Source organism: Oncorhynchus mykiss, chromosome 6 (assembly GCF_013265735.2).
Source record: "Oncorhynchus mykiss isolate Arlee chromosome 6, USDA_OmykA_1.1, whole genome shotgun sequence".
Taxonomy (NCBI): Eukaryota; Metazoa; Chordata; class Actinopteri; order Salmoniformes; family Salmonidae; genus Oncorhynchus; species Oncorhynchus mykiss.
The window spans coordinates 12,622,475-12,647,451 of record NC_048570.1 but is presented as its reverse complement, the minus strand read 5'-3'; the positions used below and the strand labels follow the sequence as shown (position 1 = coordinate 12,647,451).

The 24,977-nt window shown below is 43.3% G+C and overlaps 1 protein-coding gene across 7 annotated transcripts in view; it reads left to right on the top strand.

Annotated features, from left to right (window-relative positions):
* rtkn (rhotekin) overlaps positions 1 to 24,977 on the top strand; it is a 114,767-nt gene that overhangs the window by 56,375 nt on the left and 33,415 nt on the right. Inside the window, exon 1 of one of the 7 annotated variants that reach the window (XM_021605289.2) lies at positions 23,947 to 24,649. The exons of the other annotated variants lie outside the window; for them this stretch is intronic. Coding sequence (XP_021460964.2) covers positions 24,617 to 24,649 — 33 coding nt within the window. The 5' untranslated portion in view covers positions 23,947 to 24,616. Of the gene's footprint in view, positions 1 to 23,946; positions 24,650 to 24,977 lie in introns of those variants that run through there. 7 annotated transcript variants of the gene reach the window in all.

Genomic DNA, 24,977 nt, shown 5'->3' with positions numbered 1-24,977 from the left:
ATCTGGCCCAAACAGAAAGCCAGTTGGTCCATTTGGGTATACGATGGACAACATTACTTTTTAATAGAACAGTGGGTGTCTAATGGGCACACGCATACACACAAACACACACTTGTTCTTCTATCCTCTTGGGGACCTAAAGTTTATTTCCATTCAAAATCCTATTTTCCCTAACCCTTAACCCTAATTCTAACCCTAAACCTAACCCCTAAAATGAAAATAGCCTTTGTCTTCATGGAGACGTGGGAAATGTTCCCACGAGGAAGAATTTCCCTCATTTTACTATCCTCGTGGGGACATTTGGGGGTTTCAGGTCCCCATGAGGATAGAAGAACAATACCACACACGGACACCCCCACCCAGATGGGTCTCCTTTGTGTCCAGAAGATAATTTATAACACCGGCTTTTCCCCTGACGTTCCCTGCCTCCCCGTTGAATCCTCAATCCCTCAATCCCTCAGCCATTACAGAATCATCACGGATGCTCTCACGAGTTGTACCCTTTCATCCCAGTCACCAGATGTCAATCAGTCTCAAACCACTCATTTATACTCTATGAAAGAGCCTTCTTTGAGCCACTGACTTGTTTACTTCACAAACAAACTGGAAAAAGCCAGTCAGTCTACATGCTGAATCTGTGTTCTATGCTGGCAGAAAGCAGTGGCAGATACACTCTCAACAAAGAGATCCCAACTGGGTTGTCAGTGTAGGATCTCAGTAAACAGGCTTGTGTTTCTCTTCAGTGTCCTCAATGGTTTCCCTGTCTGGGTGGGTTGCTGGAATCGATTATATAAATGTGGTAGAGCTGTGCGACCCACTACAACTCCATGCTGAGTTCTCCGTGTGCTGCAGCGTGGCCTCCATAAGCTGTAGCAGACCATCATTTGCCCTAAAGGTTGGTAGTTTAGAAGAGTCCTGTGGATGATCCAGTTGCTATGGTCTAAAAACAGTAAACTTCCCCCTTATTGCTGTCTGGGAGGCTTGTGTCTGTTCAAGGTGCAAACATGAGTTCTCAGCTTAGTTCCTGGAGCTCTACTGGTAAGACATTGGTCATCGGTGGGCAGCTGTCCTGAGCTGCTGTGCTTACACAGAACAAGAGAACACACCCAGAGGGTCAGAGCCAGCATTCCAGACCTTTACATAATCAGAGTATGTCAATGCTCCGGCTCACAGCAAATTATATTCCCTTACTCCTTGGTTTGTTTTTAGTCATCCAGGTAGACACTCCTTACCCTCCTTACAACATCCCTGTTTGTTCAGGTTATAAAGGGTAGATAGCATGAGTTTTTACTCACCAAAGTAACAATGTAGTGTGGTCAATGACTTAGTAACTTAGTTGTAGTCAACATATTTTCGGATATCTTCGGAACTACCCACAATGCACTATTGTAAATGTAATGTGGAGAACTGGTGCTACCTAGCTAGCTCCAGCTGGCTAATGTTAGCTACTAGCCATGCTAGTATGTAATTACATTCAAGCCCAAGTGTTGGTATTGGTGAACTACTATGTACATCCATGAAGAAGAAACAATATAAATTAATTCAACAAAGTGCATCTCCTCTTCTCCTGTGCATTTGGTAGTCAAGCGAGGTGAGTTGTTTTAGTTTTCCGTCATCTGTAGCTAGTTTTAGTTTACATTTCAGACCCAACAGCTTTTTAAAAAGCTAAATATGCCAAGGAGGTTTGTTGTTGGTGGTTGCAGTAATAATACCCACAAGGATGAGGTTACGACTCATTTGTGGCCCAGAAACGAGAAGCTAGCTTTAAAGTGGGACCGGTTTGTCCAGTTGAAGCAAGCGAATTGGAGTAAGGTAACCGCGGGACGTCTACTGTATGCAGTGTTAATTTCACCTCGGAGGACTTCGATGGCTATAATCAGTGGAAGACAATATTTGGAATGAGACTCTGACTGAAACCAGGTGCTGTACCAAGCATGAATGTGAAGCCTGCAACCTCTATTTCCTACCGACCTACGGATACATTGTGAGTGTCAGTAGGGATGGAGATGAACCGAATAAGTTCACTGTGGATTTACCTCATAATATCGCTATTGGATTAGCTGACTTTCCCTCAGCTGGTGAAAAGGCCTCTCCCTCTGAAGCTCCTCTCCTAGACTCTTCTTTGGTAGCTAAGCCATCAATTGGTAACTCTTCTCTCTATCTGCTGGATTTGTTGTTGTTGTGTTTTGTGGGTTCCTGCCTGTGCTAGACTAGTTGGTGGTGTTCTCTGGCTTACTACTTGGCTATCTAGGCTAGTTAGCTGGCTAGCTAATAGTGATGGGGGAAAATTGATAGTTCCATATCGGGATGTTCTTTTTGACGATATTTTGTATAATTTTGACAATATCGCAATATGTTTGCGCTAGTTGGCTGTACCTGCACAAAAACGATTTGTGCAGGTACAGGTACGATTTTTTTCATAGCTTGTTTTCTTTTTTTTAACAGAGAGCCTATTTATTTTCAGTGCTTTTATTTCTATGACTGATCTCAACTTGTTTTCTCATGGCTCTCTCTTGTGTCTCTGCAGCAGACATATGGTGAGCAATTTGTTTGGAACACAATAAAACCCTTGTATCGAATTGCAATAGGAATAGAATCATGGGAATCGCAATAAATATCATATTGGCACCAAAGTATCATAATAATATTGTATCGTGAGGTCCCTGGCAAAATAACTAGCTATAGCTGGCTGGCTAAGATATAACTGCATATACCGGTAACATTATTTGATAACTGGTTAGGTGGTAGGTTTGGGCTGTAACCAGATTTTCCTATCCGCGTACCCTCATACCGTCCTTCTCTCACACCAGGATTTACGGTATTACCGGCTTAGTACACAAGGGGGCACCAACAACGCCCATTGGGCGTCTATTACCAGAATATACGAATTGCAAAGACAGGCAATCCAGCTCAAAGTTATACATATATACAGTGAACAAAAATATAAACGCAACATGCGACAATTTCAAAGATTTTACTGAGTTACAGTTAATATAAGGAAATCAGTCAATTTATATAATTTCATTAGGCCCTAATCAATACATTTCACATTAATGGGAAATATGTGTCTGTTGGTCATGGATACCTTAAAGGTAGGAGGGACATGGATGAGAAAACCAGTCAGTATCTGGTGTGCCCATTGCCTCATACATTGTGACACTCTTTGCATAGAGTTGACCAGGCTGTTAATTGAGGCCTGTGGAATGTTGTCCCACTCCTCTTCAATGGCTGTTCAAAGTTGCTGGATATTGGTGAGAACTGGAACACGCTGTCGTACACATAGATCCAGAGCATCCCAAACATGCTCAATCTGTGACATGTCTGGTGAGTATGCAGGCCATGGAAGAACTGGGACATTTTCAGCTTGCAGGAATTGTGTACAGATTGTTGCGACATTATTATGCTGAAACATGAGGTGATGGCGGCGGATGAATGCCATGACAATGGTCCTCAGGATTTCGTCGCATTCAAATTGACATTGATATATTTTTTAAACTGAACCTTTATTTAACTAGGCAAGTCAGTTAAGAATAAATGAATATTTACAGCGACGGCCGACAAAATGCAATTGTGTTCGTTGTCCGTAGCTTATGCCCCCCCCCGCCACCATGGGGCACCATGTTCACAACGTTGGCATCAGCAAACCGCTCTCCCACACGATTCCATACACGTTGTCTGCCATCTGCCCTGTACAGTTGAAACTGGTATTCATCCGTGAAGAGCACACTTCTCCAGCATACCAGTGGCCATCGAAGGTGAGCATTTTCCCACTAAAGACCTTTACAACACCGAACTGCAGTTATGTCAAGACCCTGGTGAGGACGATGAGCACACAGATGAGCTTCCTTGAGACCGTTTCTGACAGTTTGTGCAAAAATTATTCAGTTGTGCAAATCCACAGTTTCATCAGCTGTCCTGGTGGCTGGTCTCAGACGATCCCACAGGTGAAGAAGCCGGGTGTGGAGGTCCTGGGCTGGTGCGGTTATACATGGTCTGCGGCTGTGAGGCTGATTTTGGACATACTGCAAAATTCTCAAAATTGATGTAGGAGTCAGCTTACGGTAGAGAAATTAACATTCAATTCTCTGGCAACAGCTTTGTTGGACTTTCATCATTTCTGGGACCTTTTATTTCGGCTCATGAAACATGGGACTAACACTTTACATATGTATGTTGTGTTTTATATTTTTGTTCAATATACATTTGAAGTTATTTCTGTTGAAGTTTACATTATAGGGAATAGGCTAGCTTGCCGGATCCTCCATATAACGTCACACCCCGCAAAACATTTTCTGGCATGACTTTTGCATTATTTGGATTTTTTTTATCAGTTTTATGTAATAACTTGTAAAATAGGTGTAATTTTGCATCAGGACTGTTGATGCGTATACTAATGCAAATCCATATGTTGCATGAGTTTACGTTTATGTTACCTACCCTTTTAACAAGTCCCTTTTTAAAATAGGAATCACCACATTCTTGGCTCCTCTGAGCTGTGATTCTTGTTTTTCATGGCTCTCTCGCTCACCTCAGTTATGACGCTCCTAAGGGCCACAGTAAAACACCTAGTCAGTGACAGCGCTGTGAAGCCCTTTTGTCTACGGAATGCAGGAATTCCCAGCCCACTGCTGGCTGATGGGAACAGGAAACAGCCCAGTGAAACAAATGGTTCCCAATAGAGGGGTCAGCATGATGCCTGTACACACACACACACACACACACACACACACACACACACACACACACACACACTGTAGATCATTGACAGATATAGTGGAGATGCCTGAGTGACTGCATTAGTGAGTGTGCTTTCCAGGGCTCTGTCCTCCAAGTCACTGGCCAGTCCCATGCCCCCTCTGTCCTTTTACTGGGGGTCACAGGCAGAGGGGAGGGCCCTAAATGGCTATAATTAGCCTGTGGCCCAGAGTGCTGTCTAAGGTCAAATACACTATATGATAGGTCACCCTTGCACTTTTCTTAAATAATTCTCAATTTCTTCTAAAGTTGAAATAAAAAATAAAAAACATTTGATCTCCACACCTTATTGGATTTTCAACATTGAAGAATAAATAGTGTTTTTGCAAACTTAAGTTTAGAAATTTAATTCAGAAAATAAATACAATTAACATGGACAACATTATTGGCACCCTGACACTAGTACTTGTTTGCACAGCTGTTGGCCAAGATGACTCCTGACAAATGCTTCTTGTAGCTTCCTGCACCTTTCTACTGGCAATTAGGCTCACTTTTCAGCAAACTGCTCTAATTCTTTCACGTTTGAGGGGTGCCCTCCACCAACTGCTGTTTTCAGCTCTCGCCATAGATAATGGATGTGTTTTCAGCTCTCGCCATAAGTAATGGATTTGTTTTCAGCTCTCGCCATAGGTAATGGATGTGTTTTCAGCTCTCGCCATAGATAATGGATGTGTTTTCAGCTCTCGCCATAGGTAATGGATTTGTTTTCAGATCTCGCCATAGGTAATGGATGTGTTTTCAGCTCTCGCCATAGGTAATGGATTTGTTTTCAGCTCTCGCCATAGATAATGGATGTGTTTTCAGCTCTCGCCATAGATAATGGATGCGTTTTCAGCTCTCGCCATAGGTAATGGATTTGTTTTCAGATCTCGCCATAGATAATGGATGTGTTTTCAGCTCTCGCCATAGATAATGGATGCGTTTTCAGCTCTCGCCATAGGTAATGGATTTGTTTTCAGATCTCGCCATAGATAATGGATGTGTTTTCAGCTCTCGCCATAGGTAATGGATTTGTTTTCAGCTCTCGCTGAATGGAGACCGTGTTCAATGGAGACCGTGTTTTTGGACACTGGGTTGAACATTGGACTCCAAATCACCTTTTATAATCTGCTGATTTCATGATGCGTTACTCACATTCAAGGCCCCCAGTACCAGAGGCAGCAACGCAACCCCACAGCATTATCAAACCTCCCCATGTTTGACTGTAGGGAGGGTGTTCTTTTCATTGAAGAACCTTACACTCTATTCTGATCTTCTTCGGAAACATACTGTACCACATTGTGTGTGTGTGTGTGCCCTGCCCCACTTAGCAGGCGTCCAGACTGGAGTGCAGCAAGATAGTTCTGGTCTGTCGGTTCCTCTCCCATCCCCTCCGTTCCTCTGCCATCTCTTTATTTTTTATTTAACCTTTAACTAGGCAAGTCAGTTAAGAACAATGACGGCCTAACCTGGCCAAACCTTAACCCGGACGACGCAGGGCCAATTGTGCGCCGCCCTATGGGACTCCCAATCACGGCCAGTTGTGATACAGCCTGGAATCGAGCCAGGGTCTGTAATGACTCCTCTAGCACTGAGATGCAGTGCCTTAGACCACAGCGCCACTCGGGAGCCCCGAGCATCTCCCCCTCTACCCTCGGTTCCTCTCCCATCTCCTGCACTTCCTTCTGTTTCTCTTCCATCTTCTCCTCCTCCTCCGTTCCTCTCCCATCTCCTCCTCCTCCGTTCCTCTTCCATCTTCTCCTCCTCCTCCGTTCCTCTCCCATCTCCTCCTCTGTTTCTCTTCCATCTTCTCCTCCTCCGTTCCTCTCCCATCTCCTCCTTCTCCGTTCCTCTGCCATCTCCTCCTTCTCCGTTCCTCTGCCATCTCCTCCTTCTCCGTTCCTCTGCCATCTCCTCCTCCTCCTCCGTTCCTCTCCCATCTCCCCCCCTCCGTTCCTCTCCCATCTCCTCCCCTCCCGTTCGGTCTCCTCCCATCTCATCCTCCTCCGTTCCTCTGCCATCTCCTCCTCCTCTGTTTCTCTTCCATCTTCTCCTCCTCCATTCCTCTCCCATCTCCTCCTCCTCTGTTTCTCTTCCATCTTCTCCTCCTCCTCCGTTCCTCTCCCATCTCCTCCCCTTCCGTTCGGTCTCCTCCCATCTCCTCGCCTCTGTACCTCTCCCCTTGTTATTCCACTGGATGCTGCCTCTGTTTGCCGAGATATTAGAAAGATCACAGAGAAGCTGCTCAGAGACAGAGAGGATTAGTTGACCCAACAAGTAACCCCAGTAACATGGTTCATTTTGATATGTGGTGTATAGGTGGGCCGTGATTAATAAACATGTTCCAAAATGTAGACTAACAAGACTGATATGAAGGCTGTCCCTGCTGGTCCTGGTATGCTGAGTACTAGGCCATCATGTATTTAGGAGGTCAACTCTGTTTTTTTTTATTTACTTGTTGATTTATTGATTGTTTACTTGGTTTAAGACCCAGAAGAGTAAAAGTGATGGTGTACGCTCAAAGCTACTACAAAGGTCCATCCACCCATTCATTCATCCAACCATGCACCCATCCATCCATTAATTAATTCACGTCCAGTCAGCAGGGAGATCCAGGGTCTCCTCTCCCAGTGTTGGTTCAGCTGTCAGGTTGTGGAAGTAGCTTAACTGATCCCAGATCTGCCTTCCGCACAGAAGGTGTGCTAAGCCATGCCAGATAAGCCTTTGGTGTAGCTGGATATATAATGTGTGTCTGTGTGCGTGCGGGTGTGTGTTAGTGCGGTTGTCGGATTGTGTGTGTGTGTGTGTTAGTGAGGTTGTGTGTGTGTGTGTGAGTGCGGGTGTGTGTGTTAGTGCGGTTGTGTGTGTTAGTGCAGGTGCGAGTGCGTGTGTGAGTGTGTGTTAGTGCGGTTGTAGGGTTGTGTGTGTGTTAGTGCTGTTGTAGGGGTGTGTGTGTGGTTGTGTTAGTGTGGTTGTGTGTGTGTGTTAGTGCGGTTGTGTGTGTGAGAGTGAGGTTGTGTGTTAGTGTGGTTGTGTGGTTGTGTGTGTGTTAGTGTGGTTGTGTGTGTGTGTGTTAGTGTGGTTGTGTGTGTGTTAGAGTGGTTGTGTGTGTTAGTGCGGTTGTGTTTGTGCGGTTGTGTGTGTGTGTGTGTGTGTGTTAGTGCTGTTGTAGGGGTGTGAGTGCGGTTGTGTGTGTGTGTGTGTGTGTTAGTGCGGTTGTGTGTGTTTGTGCGGTTGTGTGTGTGTGTGTGTTAGTGCGGTTGTGTGTGTTTGTGCAGTTGTATGCGGCTGTGTGTGTGTGTGTTAGTGCAGTTGAAGGGTTGTGTGTGTTAGTGCGGTTGTGTGAGTGCGGTTGTGTGTGTGTGTGTGTGTGTGTGTGTGTGCGGTTGTGTTAGTGCGATAGGGTTGTGTGTGTGTGTTAGTGCGGTGGTGTGTGTGAGTGCAGTGTGTGTTATTGCGATAGGGTTGTGTATGTGTGAGAGAGTGCAGTTGTGTTAGTGCGGTTCTGGGTGTGTTAGTGCAGTTGTGTGTGGGGGTGTTAGTGCGGTTGTGGGTGTGGGTGTTCATGCGGGTGTGTGTTAGTGCAGGTGTGTGTGTTAGCGCGGGTGTTAGTGCGGTTGTGTGTGTGTGTGTGTGTTAGTGTGGTTGTAAGGTTGTGTGTGTTAATGCGGTTGTAGGGTTGTGTGTGTTAGTGCAGTTGTAGGGTTGTGTGTGTGTGTGTGTGTGTGTGTGTGTGTGTGTGTGTGTGTGTGTGTGTGTGTGTGTGTGTGTGTGTGTGTGTGTGTGTGTGTGTGTGTTAGTGCGGTTGTAGGGTTGTATGTTAGTGCGGGTGTGTTTGTGCAGTTGTGTTTTTATTTTTATCTTTATTTGTGCGGTTGTGTTTGTGTTTGTGTTAGTGCGGTTGTGTTAGTGCGGTTGTGTTAGTGCGGTTGTGTTTGTATGTTAGTGTGGTTGTGTCTGTTAGAGTGCGGTTGTAGGGTTGTGTGTATGCAGTAAGTAAGCCTTCAGTCTATACAGAATCCTGTTGTTATGGTGAGGGCCACTACATGTGTGTATTTTGATCTCTCTGGGTTCTATCATAATGGGACTCTGTCTGTCTTTGCAACTGTGCCCTGCATGGCTGTCGCACCGCAGTTGTGCCCTGCAGTTGTGGAGAGGGAGTGGGCATGGGGATAGGCGGTAGAGAAAGGGGACATTGTGTATGGTCACCCACGCCCCCGCTGGCCCCAGCTTGGGTCCTGGTGTGGTTAGGACTAGGAGCAGGCCTGCCCTAGTCTCAGGAACCAGTGAAATGCCTTGACTTGAGCCAGCTTCCTTTTGAAAGACACCAGTCAGGAGCCAGGAGGGTGCAGGAGGAGACAGACAGCCAGCCAAGCAACAGCCTAGCAACAGCCCCCTCCCCCCAGCCCTAACTTTCTCTGCTTTCTCCCTGCTGCCCACTCTGTCCTTTCACTCTGTCCACACTGTCCTCCCATGCACTCTCCATGCACTCTCTCTAAAATCATATTAACTCCATCTGTTCTCATTCACACTCTGTTTTACCACTCTGTTTTACCATTCTGTTTTACCACTCTGTTTTACCACTCTGTTTTACCACTCTGTTTTACCACTCTGTTTTACCACTCTGTTTTACCACTCTGTTTTACCACTCTGTTTTACCATTCTGTTTTACCACTCTGTTTTACCATTCTGTTTTACCACTCTGTTTTACCACTCTGTTTTACCATTCTGTTTTACCACTCTGTTTTACCACTCTGTTTTACCACTCTGTTTTACCATTCTGTTTTACCATTCTGTTTTACCACTCTGTTTTACCACTCTGTTTTACCACTCTGTTTTACCACTCTGTTTTACCATTCTGTTTTACCACTCTGTTTTACCACTCTGTTTTACCACTCTGTTTTACCATTCTGTTTTACCACTCTGTTTTACCACTCTGTTTTACCACTCTCTACCTTGTCTTCTCTCTCTCTCTTCCTTCTATCCTTCTCTACTCAGCTAACACAGCTCACTCAGACGTAGCACTCTGGCATGATAAGATGGACAGCAATACAGAGCCAGAACAAATCTCAGCTTGATTCATGTTGTCTCTGAGTAGAAAGTAGTCAAAAAACCACTGTGTAAATTGTTAACAACCTTGCCCAAGAGGAGAAATTAAAAACACAAGTCCTAAAAACTTCTGAAGATACTCTGGAGTTGCAGCTGGCTGTGTGTGCTGTTTTTACAGATGTCGGCTGTCTTTTCATGTAAATTGTCTGTGAAAAAGCGTTTCTTGATAGTGTATTTGTTTGTGCTTATAAACTTTTGTTTTAATTTGTCCATGTTGATGTAATGTACATCTGTGGTTATTCTTTTTGTGTACTTTTGAGATTACAGTATTTGTACATGAATATAAGTGTGTGTGTCTCTATTGTTTACAAGACAATTGTCAATGAGTGTTGTGATTCTGTTCTATGTGAGTATTAGTGTATTTTTACAGAATCCATGTACATTTATCTGCGTCTGTGGGGATTGATACGTGTTGTGTGTGTGTGTGTGTGTGTGTGTGTGTGTGTGTATTAGCCTGTCCATTTCAGTTATTGTATATGTGTATATAGTTATGGTAGGCACTCTGTCTTTAAGAAGCCAGTGTTAGGACTGGAAGGTGGAGTCTCATTTATAAGTGCTTCTCTCTCTCTCTCTCTCTCTCTCTCTCTCTCGCTCTTCCTTCCTTCCTTCCTTCCCTCCCTCCCCCGGGACCAAATAAACAAACACTTATCACCATCAAAACAAACAAGTCACTGCTGGATATTCCCCTGAAGTGGCTAGCGCAGACATCCTTGTGACTCAGAGAATTATATTGCTGGGACAGATTGCCGAGGTGTGTGTTTAGTGCAAGCATGTGTCAGGCTGTGAAATTGAATCACGCCTCACCACAGGAGTGTGTGTGTATGTGCAGGATGCCTCTGCAGGACTACACATTGTCTCTCCTAGCAAGAGTTGAAGGCCGCTGTAGTTCTGAGTCTGGGCAGGAGAGAAACACTGTCAATGTTCTTAAATTACTCTAAACTCTACCAGTCGCTGTGAGCTCAAGTGGCCCAATTCTATGGCTTTCATTATTTTGCTTCTGCAAGACAGTTTATTAGGTTCATGGAAATGGATCGCTCTTACAGACAGTGAGTCACGTGGCTATATACAGTGAGGGGGAAAAAGTATTTGATCCCCTGCTGATTTTGTACGTTTTTGCCCAATTTTAATGGTAGGTTTATTTGAACAGTGAGAGACAGAATAACAACAACAAAAAAATTATCAGGGAAATAAGTATTTGACCCCCTCTCAATCAGAAAGATTTCTGGCTCCCAGGTGTCTTTTATACAGGTAACGAGCTGAGATTAGGAGCACACTCTTAAAGGGAGTGCTCCTAATCTCAGTTTGTTACCTGTATAAAAGACACCTGTCCACAGAAGCAATCAATCAATCAGATTCCAAACTCTCCACCATGACCAAGACCAAAGAGCTCTCCAAGGATGTCAGGGACAAGATTGTAGACCTACACAAGGCTGGAATGGGCTACAAGACCATCGCCAAGCAGCTTGGTGAGAAGGTGACAACAGTTGGTGCGATTATTCGCAAATGGAAGAAACACAAAAGAACCGTCAATCTCCCTCGGCCTGGGGCTCCATGCAAGATCTCACCTCGTGGAGTTGCAATGATCATGAGAACGGTGAGGAATCAGCCCAGAACTACACGGGAGGATCTTGTCAATGATCTCAAGGCAGCTGGGACCATAGTCACCAAGAAAACAATTGGTAACACACTACGCCGTGAAGGACTGACATCCTGCAGCGCCTGCAAGGTCCCCCTGCTCAAGAAAGCACATATGCATGCCCATCTGAAGTTTGCCAATGAACATCTGAATGATTGAGGACAACTGGGTGAAAGTGTTGTGGTCAGATGAGACAAAAATGGAGCTCTTTGACATCAACTCAACTCACCGTGTTTGTAGGAGGAGGAATGCTGCCTATGACACCAAGAACACCATCCCCACCGTCAAACATGGAGGTGTAAACATTATGCTTTGGGGGTGTTTTTCTGCTAATGGAACAGGACAACTTCACCGCATCAAAGGGACGATGGATGGGGCCATGTACCGTCAAATCTTGGGTGAGAACCTCCTTCCCTCAGCCAGGGCATTGAAAATGGGTCGTGGATGGGTATTCCAGCATGACAATGACCCAAAACACATGGCCAAGGCAACAAAGGAGGGGCTCAAGAAGAAGCACATTAAGGTCCTGGTGTGGCTTAGCCAGTCTCCAGACCTTAATCACATAGAAAATCTGTGGAGGGAGCTGAAGGTTCGAGTTGCCAAAAATTAGCCTCGAAACCTTAATGACTTTGAGAAGATCTGCAAAGAGGAGTGGGACAAAATCCCTCCTGAGATGTGTGCAAACCTGGTGGCCAACTACAAGAAACATCTGACCTCTGTGATTGCCAACAAGGGTTTTACCACCAAGTACTAAGTCATGTTTTGCAGAGGGGCCTCATTAAAATGCAAATCAAGTTCTAACATTTTTTACATGTGTTTTTCTGTCTCTCACTGTTCAAATAAACCGACCATTAAAATTATAGACTGATCCTTTCTTTGTCAGTGGGCAAACGTACAAAATCAGCAGGGGATCAAATACTTTTTTCCCTCACTGTATATGGCATTTTTCCTATTTTGTTGCCTAACAACCTGGAATTCAAATGGATTTTAGGGGGGGTTTGTATCATTTGATTTACACAACATGCCTACCACTTTGAAGATGCAAAATATTTTTTTATTGTGAAACAAATAATAAATAACAAAAACTGAAAACATGAGCGTGCATAAGTATTCACCCCCCCAAAGTCAATACTTTGCAGCAATTACAGCAGCAAGTCTCTTGGGTTATGTCTCTATACGCTTGGCACATCTAGCCATTGGGATTTTTGCCCATTTTTCAAGGCAAAACTGCTCCAGCTCCTTCAAGTTGGATGGGTTTTGCTGGTGTACAGCAATCTTTAAGTCATACTACAGATTCTCAATTGGGTTGAGGTCTGGGATTTGACTAGGCCATTCCAAGACATTTAAATGTTTCCCCTTAAACCACTTGAGTGTTGCTTTAGCAGTATGCTTAGGGTCATTGTCCTGCTGGAAGGTGAACCTCGGTCCCAGTCTCAAATCTCTGGAAGACTGAAACAGGTTCCCTGTATTTAGCACCATCCATCATTCCTTCAATTCTGAACAGTTTCCCAGTCACTGCCGATGGAAAAAGATCCCTACAGCATGATGCTGCCACCACCATGCTTCACTGTGGGGATGGTATTCTCGGGGTGAAGGGAGGTGTTGTCACACCCTGACCATAGTTTGCTTTGTATGTTTCTATGTTTTGTTTGGTCAGGGTGTGATCTGAGTGGGCATTCTATGTTGTGTGTCTAGTTTGTCTGTTTCTGTGTTTGGCCTGATATGGTTCTCAATCAGAGGCAGGTGTTAGTCATTGTCTCTGATTGGGAACCATATTTAGGTAGCCTGTTTGGTGTTGGGTTTTGTGGGTGATTGTCTCCTGTGTCAGTGTTTGTACCACACGGGACTGGTTTCGGGTTTTTACATTTATTGTTTTGTAGTTTGTTCATGTATAGTTTTTCTTATTAAAAAACCATGAACTTCAACCACGCTGCGTATTGGTCCGCCTCTCCTTCGACGGAAGAATCCCGTTACAGGTGTTGGGTTTGCGCCAGACATAGCGTTTTTCTTGATGGCCAAAATGCTCAATTTTATTCTCATCTGACCAGAGTACTTTCTTCCATATGTTGGGGAGTCTCCCACATGCCAACTTTTCAGTTTTTTATTTTTTTATTTCACTTCACCAATTTGGACTATTTTGTGTATGGCCATTACATGAAATCCAAATAAAAATATATTTAAATTACAGGTTGTAATGCAACAAAATAGGAAAAATGCCAAGGGGGGTGAATATTTTTGCAAGGCACTGTAAAGCAGGCAGACCGGCATCGAGGCATTCAGTTACTGTTTGAGTGAACGTTGGGCAAAACAAGTGACCTAAGCAACTTTGAGTGTGGTATGATCGTTGGTGCTGGGTGCACCGGATCCAGTATCTCAGAAACTGACGCAATCCTGCACTTTTCATGCACGACAGTGTCTAGGGTTGGCGGCAGTCCTGTGGGCAAAAACAGCTAGGCTAAGCAAGAAGATACTGAACTTTAATTAATTGGCGTGCAGATTCAGGGAATCAACTCCAGATGCTTCTAATTTTAGATTTCGGTTTGGCTCTCAGCTAGATATCCTCTGTTGGGCTTATACATCTTCACATTTGCGGCAAAAAAATCTGATTTATACACAGAGTATACCAAACATTAGGAACACCTTCCTAATATTGAGTTGCACCCCCTCCTTTTTCCCAGAGAACAGCCTCAATTCGTCAGGGTATGGACTCTACATGGTGTCAGAACCGTTCCACAGGGATGCTGGCCCATGTTGACTCAAATGCTACCCACAGTTGTGTCAAGTTGTCTGGATGTCCTTTGGTTGGTGGGCCATTCTTGATACACACAGGAAACTGTTGAGCATGAAAAACCCAGCAGCGTTGCAGTTCTTGACACAAATCGCTGCGCCTGGCATCTACTACCACACCCTGTTCAAAGGCACTTAAATATTTTGTCTATATATTCACCCTCTGAATGGCATACTAACACAATCCATGTCTCAATTTGTCTTTCACCTAGATTCACCTGGTGAATGTTTTGTATACTAAGTGTATGCATGTTTCAACACAATTTCCCTAGGTCAAAGCAAATATAGTACGCTGCTCTTTGTGCCTCTCAAACTAAGCTATTGCAGTCTTAGGATACCTGGTAGTAAGGTTAACTGATGCCTGTTTATGGGTAGATACAGTTGAAGTCAGAAGTTTACATACACCGTAGCCAAATACATTTAAACTCAGTTTTTCACAATTCCTGACAATTAATCTTAGTAAAAATTCCCTCTCTTAGGTCAGTTAGGATCACCACTTTATTTTAAGAATGTGAAATGTAAGAATAATAGTAGAGAGAGGGATTTATTTCAGCTTTTATTTCTTTCATCACATTCCCAGTGGGTCAGAAGATGAAATACACTTAATTAGTATTTGGTAGCATTGCCTTTAAATTGTTTAACTTGGGTCAAACGTTTCGGTGAGCCTTCCACAAGCTTCCCACAATAAGTTGGGTGAATTTTGGCCCATTCCTCCTGACAGAGCTGGTGTAACTGAGTCAGGTTTGTGGGCCTCCTTGCTCGCACATGCTTTTTCAGTTCTGCCCACAACATTTCTATAGAATTGAGGTCACCGCTTTATGATGGCCACTCCAATACCTTGACTTTGTTGTCCTTTAACCATTTTGCCACAACTTTGGAAGTATGCTTGTCCATTTGGAAGGCGCATTTGCGACCAAGCTTTAACTGATGTCTTGAGATGTTGCTTCAATATATCCACATACTTTCCCTTCCTCATGCAGCCATCTATTTTGTGAAGTGCACCAGTCCGTCCTGCAGCAAAGAACCCCCACAACATGATGCTGCCACCCCCGTGCTTCACGGTTGGGATGGTGTTCTTCGGCTTGCAAGCCTCCCCCTTTTTTCTCCAAACATAGCGATGGCAATTATGGCCAAACCAGTTCTAATTTTCTTTCATCAGACCAGAGGACATTTCTCCAAAAAGTATGATCTTTGTTCCCATGTGCAGTTGCAAACCATAGTCTGGCTTTTTTATGGCGGGTTTGAAGCAGTGGCTTCTTCCTTGCTGAGTGGCCTTTCAGGTTATGTCGATATAGGACTCGTTTTACTGTGGATATAGATACTTTTGTACATGTTTCCTCGAGCATCTTCACTAGGTCCTTTGCTATTGTTATGGGATTGATTTGCACTTTTCGCACCAAAGTACGTTCATCTCTAGGAGACAGAACGCGTCTCCTTCCTGAGCGGTATGGCGGCTGCGTGGTCCCATGGTGTTTATATTTGCGTACTATTGTTTGTACAGATGAACATGGTACCTTCAGGCGTTTGGAAATTGCTCCCAAGGATGAACCAGACTTGTGGAGGTCTATGATTTTTTTTTTAGGTCTTGGCTGATTTCTTTTGATTTTCCCATGATGTCAAGCAAAGAGGCACTGAGTTTGAAGGTAGGCCTTAAAATACATCCAACAGATACACCTCCAATTGACTCAAATTATGTCAGCCTATCAGAAGCTTCTAAAGCTATGACATAATTTCTGGATTTTTCCAGTCTGTTTAAAGGCACAGTCAACTTCGTGTATGTAAACTTCTGACCCACTGGAATTGTGATACAGTGAAATAATTTGTCTGTAAACAATTGTTGGAAAAATTACTTGTGTCGTGCACAAAGTAGATGTCCTAACCGACTTTCCAAAACTATAGTAGGTTAACAAGAAATTTGTGGAGTGGTTGAAAAACAAGTTTTAATGACTCCAACCTAAGTGTACGTAAACTTCCGAATTCAACTGTAGATGGCTGTGTGGATACCTTTTACTTTAGGTGTAAATCCCCAGAGAGGACTGTGGGAGCTGGGACTGGGTCAGTCTCTCTGGTCTGGACTGAGGTGGGCTGGCTGGGCTTGACTGGGCTGGCTGGGCATTATTTAACTGGAATGGGCTGCCCGGACAGCCTGTTCTCCCCTCTGCCTCCGGAAGATTTCGTCAGCGGAACAAACCCTCAGACAGGGTGATGTTATGCAACCCCCCTACCCACAAGCTCTCGATTAGGGGTCACTAGTACAGGGTCACAGACGGAGTGGGGGTCTGGGGTGTTGAAACAGTGCCCTTTTTTAAGTTGGCTGACTTTGACTCTGGGATGGCTTCCCATAAGGCTGTCTGCCTGTTATGTTGTGGAGTTCTTTTCTCCTGCACATGTTTGCTCTCTCTCTCTCCCCTTGCTCTTGCCCTCTCTGTCTCTCTCTCCTTCCTCACTTTTTCTTTCTCTCTCTCTGCACAATAGCCTTTCCCAGTGAAGAAGCAGAATGCCACACTCTTCCTCCAGCAGGGGGGTGTCTAATCTTGACTGGGAGATGTAAAGGCTAAGCTAGTTTACTGTAGTGGTGCAGGCCTTTTCATTGGCCCTTGGAAGCACACAGCTCACTCCTCATCGGCTGGCCACTTGTCTGTCCCAGAGACCCATTGTTAACCCCTGCTCAGCCACGCCCCCCTCAGACAAGGTGTCATTGGTCAGTGTGTCAGAACACCGGTCATGTTCGTAGATAATGTTTGTGTCAGGGACACTTAGGCTGAACTTAAGCCCCTTGACCCCACTGTTGTTGACCACGGCTGTCTTGTAATGCCTGTTGCTGTGAGAATCTAGAGAATCCATCTAAACCACGTGTCAAAATCATTCCACGGAGGTGCCGAGTGTCTGCAGGTTCTCTCTCCTCCCTGGCACTTGATGAATGAATTAAGGTCACTAATTAGTAAGGACTAATTACCACCTGGTTGTCTAGGTCTTAATTGAAAGGAAAAAGATCTGCAGATGTTGTTGATCAGATGATGGTCCTACAGCAGATGATGTTGATCAGATGGTGTTAATCAGATGATGGTCCTACAGCAGATGATGTTGATCAGATGGTGTTAATCAGATGATGGTCCTACAGCAGATGATGTTGATCAGATGATGTTGATCAGATGATGGTCCTACAGCAGATGATGTTGATCAGATGATGTTGATCAGATGATGTTGGTCAGATGATGTTGATCAGATGATGTTGATCAGATGATGGTCCTACAGCAGATGATGTTGATCAGATGGTGTTAATCAGATGATGGTCCTACAGCAGATGATGTTGATCAGATGATGTTAATCAGATGATAGTCCTACAGCAGATGATGTTGATCAGATGATGTTGATCAGATGATGGTCCTACAGCAGATGATGTTGATCAGATGATGTTGATCAGATGATGTTGGTCAGATGATGTTGATCAGATGATGTTGATCAGATGATGGTCCTACAGCAGATGATGTTGATCATATGGTGTTAATCAGATGATGGTCCTACAGCAGATGATGTTGATCAGATGGTGTTAATCAGATGATGGTCCTACAGCAGATGATGTTGATCAGATGATGTTGATCAGATGATGGTCCTACAGCAGATGATGTTGAATAGATGGTGTTAATCAGATGATGGTCCTACAGCAGATGATGTTGATCAGATGATGTTGATCAGATGATGTTGGTCAGATGATGTTGATCAGATGATGTTGATCAGATGATGGTCCTACAGCAGATGATGTTGATCAGATGGTGTTAATCAGATGATGGTCCTACAGCAGATGATGTTGATCAGATGGTGTTAATCAGATGATGGTCCTACAGCAGATGATGTTGATCAGATGGTGTTAATCAGATGATGGTCCTACAGCAGATGATGTTGATGGCTGCTTGACCACACTGCCCCTGGCTCTTAACAGTGTGTTAGTCATAACAGTACTCACAGTGAAGTGGTTACCATGACAAACCGTCGCGAGACTGCCTCCTCCACAGTCTTTAGCCGGAGGTGAAGATCTCTGTTATAGATGTAGAGATGGGTAGTGCGTGACTGTACTGTATTTGAGTGTAGTCATGCCAAACGGGCCCACTCCTCCTCCCTCCAAACCTCATTTCTTATATCTTACCAGATCTTCATCTGTTTTCCATTCCACTTCTTTACTCGACCACATCTAGGGCTGTGGCGGTCGTGAAATTTTATCAGCACGTTATTGTCATGCAAAAGACTGCCGGTCTCACGGTAATTGGCCATTAATTAACATGAACACGTATAGCTTCTCCAGGCCTCCACACATACAAAGCCGCTGATGCGAGCCTTTGGAACATTTAAAGTATAATAAATCAATTGAATATACACCATCACAATACATCCATGATTTACTTTAGTCAGGTCTAAAGAAACATTATGATATAAAGATAATGTATTTCAGAAGAAAATAACATGAGTTGGCCTACTGTAATCTGGATATGCGCCGTGCCATACTCTGTAGACTTGTTCATATAGGGGTCAAGATATGCTTATAAATCGCATGCTATTATTAGATTTTTTGGTAAGAAGAATATAATTGAACTTAGCTGAATAAAATAGTAAGGATATGTTTCCCATTCTGCAGCAAGAGTGCACATATGAAGTGGCTATGTTGAGCGTGAAAGTGATCATTTGAAACAGGTCCTATATGTTAGATTTAGAGTTATTTGGCAACTTTAGTTGTGAATAATACAACCCTTAGAATGTCTTAGAAATCAAAACATAGAGTACGGTATATTGGCTAAATGATGTGACTATAGGCTATTGATGATTTGAGAAAGAAGCAGAAAAAGCTTGCACTCTGTTCCTTGCCTCAGGCTGCACACACTGTTCTCTCATCAAGTGAGCATATTTTCAGCCATCAGACTAGTCTCAATTGAATCTTGTCTTTACTAATATGTGAAATTCATTTCGAATGGCCCGTTATTGGACAAGAACAGCGGCGGTGGGAAAAGACGTCATCTGTATGCACCCGAATAGCAAATGGAGGCCACTTTCCCAAGGGTTCGTTTTTCACTCATGTCGGTAGGCTACTACGGTTATTTCACTGTATAACCGGTAATATTCTACCCAAACGCTTTATGCCATGGGCTCTCCAACCCTGTTTCTCTCCAACCCAGTGCTTAATTTAGGAAAACAAGTTACATCTCTTCGGGAACATCGACAGTAGCATGTTTTCACAACGAAACATTTTAAATTAAACTGACAGTCCCTCTCTCTGCACACTGGAGAATGGAATGAAGGAGAGAGGGGTGGAGATGAAAACTCATGGTGGTGAGATATTCTGTAGCTAAAGGTAATGTGTCAGCCTATTAATTATGAAAATATAAAAAGTGCTGTATTACTAGGCTATTTGCACACCTGGATTGTATAATATTTTCCCATAATTCTTTTTAAAAAATTCAAGGTCTTTCAAGTTGATTGTTGATCATCGCTAGACAGCCATGTTCAAGCCTTGCCATAGATTTTCAAGACGATTCTATGTCAAAACTGTAACTAGGCCACACGGGAACATTCAATGTCGTCTTGGGAAGCAACTCTCTATTCCTTACCAATGGCAATCATACCCATAACATGATACAGCCACCACCATGCTTAAAATATAAAGTGCTACTCAGTGATGTGTTGTGTTGTTTTTGCCCCAAACATTTGTATTCAAGACAAAAAGTTAAGGATGTTTGTATCTTTGTAGAGACTGGGTGTATTGATACACCATCCAAAGCCTAATTAATGACTTCACCATGTTCAAAGGGATATTTATTTGTACACATTTACCAATCGGTGCCCTTCTTTGCAAGGCATTGAAAAACATCCCTGGTCTTTGTGGTTGAAAGGTGTTTGAAATTCACTACTCAATTGAGAGACCTTACAGATAATTGTGTGTGTGTGGTACATGTTCACCATTATTGAACACGGAATTAATCCATGCAACTTATTATGCAATTTGTTACACTTGAACTTATTTAGGCTTGCCATAACAAAGGGGTTGAATAATTATCGGATCAAGGCATTTCAGCTTTAAATGTTTTTATTAATAAAAAATAAAAAAATCTACAAAAACAAAATCCACTTTGACAATATGGGGTATTGTGTGTAAATCAGTTACACAAAATCTAAATGTAATCAATTTTAAACTCAGACTGTAACGCAACAAAATGTGGAAAAAGTAAAGGGTTGTGAATACTTTCTGAAGGCACCGTAGGGAGGCTACAATGGCAAAGGGGGATAACTAGTCAGTTGTACAACTGAATGCCTTCAACTGAAATGTGTCTAACGCATTTAACTCAACCCCTCTGAATCAGAGAGGTGCGGGGGGCTGCATTGACATCCACGTCTTAGGCTCCCAGGGAACTGTGCGTTAACTGCCTTGCTCAGGGACAGAATAACAGATTTTTACCTTGTCAGCTCGGGGATTTGATCCAGCAACCTTTCGGATACTGGCCCAACGCTCTAACCACTAAAAATGAATTCCAAGACATGTCATTAGCATGCCATGCATCTCATACTATAGACTTTTACTATATAAGCCATTTAATGTATGCTCATAAGTTATCACACATTATACCTATAGTGCCTATAAAGTATTAACAATCTGATTTATGCTTTCAGAAACATTGCTAGTTGAACGCTAAGAACTTGTATTTGGCAGAGCATGCAGTCAGTGTATTTGAAGCCCGTTTGTTCTCAGTTAATTCTGTAGGCCATCCGTTTCCTCCACTCTCCTTTCCATCACCCAGGCTGCAAAACGCTTTCATCCATCACCAGCTGACAGCACGATACGCATCAGCGCACACCAACTTCCCAGCGCACCCACAAGGCTTTGCAATTTAGCCACGGCCAGGGAACAAGGAACGGCTAATGTTTTGCTTATAGAGCAGGCTTGGGATAAATATACTGATTTATTTGACAAATATTATAATATATCAGTCAAAAGTTTGGACACACCTACTCATTCAAGAGTTTTTTTTCATTATTTTTTTATTATTTTCTACATTGTAGAATAATGGTGAAGACATCAAAACTATGAAATAACACATATGGATTCATGTAGTAACCAAAAAAGTGTGAAACAAATTAAATATATTTTAGATTCTTTAACATAGCCACCCTTTACCTTGATGACAGCTTTGCACACTCTTGTGTAAAATACACCAGGTGCAATTTCGAAAATTTGGTTGTGCATCAGCAGTTTTTCTCTTGTCATTCACTCAATTAGCTGATAATTAGTCATGTCAATTTTTAGATTTGTAGTTAGTTCAGCCAGCGATCAAACTTGTAGTAATCATGGCTGAATACCGACCGGGCATGCAGGGCACGTGCCCAGGGGCCTTGACCTCCAGGGCCCCCCCCTTTTTTGATTTAGTTAGTTATTTTCACTTAGATATCATATTAACATGGCATAAGTATTGGCAAAATGTGTAGAATTGTAGGAATTTAGCTTTAAAGGCCCCCACCAGAGGGCAATGCTGCCCCTATTTTGAAGTAATTCCTGTCTTATATTTTGAAGTAATTCCTGTTTAGGTTCCACCTGCGAAGAATGACGCAGGCTGCTAATGCATATTCATGAATTGGGGGGTTGGAACGAGTTGGAGAAATAACAAATAACCTTTCAGTGTAGCTTTCTAGCATGCTAGCCTTTTCTACATAGCTAGGTCATGTTATCTGTTGTTGTTATACCATATTCAAAAGATTAGCCAGGTGGCTAGGCTAGGCCGGTGGTTCTGCAGCTGGATTTGTAATACGCATTTAGGAAAAACTTTGCCACGGATTAATAGAGGAAACCAGTAACTTTTGACTTGGGCATTTATTGTTATCTCAAGTTTTGGAATGTTCCATAAATTGCGACCGCGAATATGCCTTACAAAGAATAGGATGAAGCTCCGGTAATATGGATAACTTAACTGTCTGGACTAGAGATGCTCTTTTATACATTGTAATGGACACGGTGCAACCTTTGGTAGACTGCTGGCAGGCCATTTAGCTGCGTGACAGCAATGCCAAGTCAGCCAGTGCTCATGCCATGGTTCTCACAGCTAGGGGAAGGGAAATGATAGGCTACAATAACGTTGCTCATGATGCCCGCCGCTAATGATATGTAACGACACCCTGAGCACATGGGGCGTGAAACAAAACACCAATACAAATGTAACAGCACAAAATAGATAATAAACAACTTTGTGGAATTTTCTTTATTTTCATTATAAGATATACACTAATGATTTCTAGCTGCACCAATCAAAGCAGTGGATCGTGGTCAAAACCATTCATCTTGGGGCGACGGAGGGAGCGGGGTTCCAAAATCATATCACACGCAATTTTACCATTTATGAAATGGTCATATATACACTACCATTCAAAAGTTTGGGGCCACTTAAAAATGTCCTTGTTTTTGAAAGAAAAGCACATTTTCTGTCCATTAAAATAACATCAAATTGATCAGAAATAGAGTGTAGACATTGTTAATGTTGTACATGACTATTGTAGCTGGAAACGGTTGATTTTTTTTAATGGAATATCTACATAGGTGTGCAGAGGCCCATTATCAGCAACCACCACTCTTGTGTTCCAATGGCACGTTGTGTTAGCTAATCCAAGTTGATCATTTTAAAAGGCTAATTGATTACAGAAAATCCTTTTGCAATTATGTTAGCACAGCTGAAAACTGTTGTCCTGATTAAAGAAGCAATAAAACTGGCCTTCTTTGGACTAGTTGAGTATCTGGAGCGTCAACATTTGTGGGTTCGATTACAGGCTCAAAATGGCCAGAAACAAATAACTTTCTTCTGAAACTCGTCAGTCCATTCTTGTTCTGAGAAATGAAGGCTATTCTATGTGAGAAATTGCCAAGAAACTGAAGATCTCGTAAAACGCTGTGTACTACTACCTTCACAGGGGAGTGGGATGCCCCAGTGCACAACTGAGCAAGAGGACAAGTACATTAGTGTCTAGTTTGAGAAACAGACGCCTCACAAGTCTTCAACTAGCAGCTTCATTAAATAGTACCCACAAAACACCAGTCTCAACGTCAACAGTGAAGAGGCGACTTCGGGATGCTGGCCTTCTAGGTAGAGTTGCAAAGATAAAAGCCATAGCTCAGACTGACCAATGAAAAGAAAAGATTCAGATGGGCAAAAGAACAGACACTGGACAGAGGAACTCTGCCTAGAAGGCCAGCAACCCAGAATCGCCTCTTCACTGTTGACATTGAGATTGGTGTTTTGCGGGTAGTGACCCCAAACTTTTGAACGGTAGTGTATATTTTATATAATTGCAAGAAATGTACTTTAAAACATAAATTTCTCTCCACCGTCAAGAGATGAAAAATGTGTATGCAAGTTGGGGGCCCCCAAAAGGCTAGAGCCAGCCCTGCATGTAAAACATTTGCTATTTGGTATTTTATATTTGCTTATTGCGCACAGTATTGAGGCGAAATGTTGTCACAGTCCCGGATTGAAATTTGGATAGATGATAGTCATCTTCACATTTCAAACACCTCAGATTATCCTTTATTTAAACAGAGTCCAGGCAATGACCGTTTCAGAACCTCACAAGCAGCGACTGTCACACAGTCTCCACACGGTAAACTGGCGATGATGTAATCTTGAAACGTTATTTGCTTGAGCAATGGAAATTCGGCGAGGATAGAGAAAAGAGGGGGAGGAGGAAGAGATTTAGCAGGGATTTGGGTTACAGTATTGTTGTGGCACAGTAGCCTAGCTGTGGACTCATGCGCTGTAAGAAAACAACGTACCTTTGCTATAACACAGGCGATTTGAGTCATACGGGATCTGTCACTATTTCAAAACCACTGTGGAATCGGACGCACATGCATTCTATTTATTTTGGATATCATTTTCCATAGTGGGCAGCTATAGCCACAGTCAGTAACTGATTTGACAGACGCGCAACCTTATACTAAAACCTTGCCCACGCTCCTGCCTGCTTTCTCGGGTGTGCACACCCGCCTCCTCAGCCACCCGCCCGGTGCTGGAGAGCGAGTCGGAGGGGCTAGTTTACTGATGACAGCGCAGAGATGAGCTTGGGCAGATGAATGCCACATTCACCACTGGTCCTGCGCGAGCCAGGGATATCCGGTTTTGGTGAACGGACTATAGTGATCACACAACACACTGCAGTGGGCTGCATACAACCTTTCTGAAGATACTTGGATATTCTGTTAATTGATTGATTTATGTCTTGAGGAATCTGTTTTCTGGGTGTGAGGGAGGTTTGGAACGTTGCGTGTAGCCTGTTGCGTAAGCGTTTTGCCGGTTTGGAGACTTGAAGAGTGTACATCTTTCAATCATGGCCGGCATGAATAACTCAAAGAATCAGCGGGTAAGTGTGCTGGCTTTTTGTTGATCGAAGTAAATAGGTAATTTATGTTTTCATAGGTGTTTCTAGTGGAAATGTCGACACGCTTTAATTTAGAGACTATTTGATCTTGGCTACATAGGAATTGTGCGTTCTTCTGCCATAAAATCATCACAACAGTCTGTCATGACATAAATACATATGACAAGTCCACTTGTAGTAGCTCATTGTACAGCAGGGAAAGTACATTGTTAAAAGTCGTGCCATTTTTATGGCGAAACCCTGTGGGGACAAGGAGAGTGCATGACATACTGTATGCCATCATGACCATGAACAAACAGTTCTTCTCTGT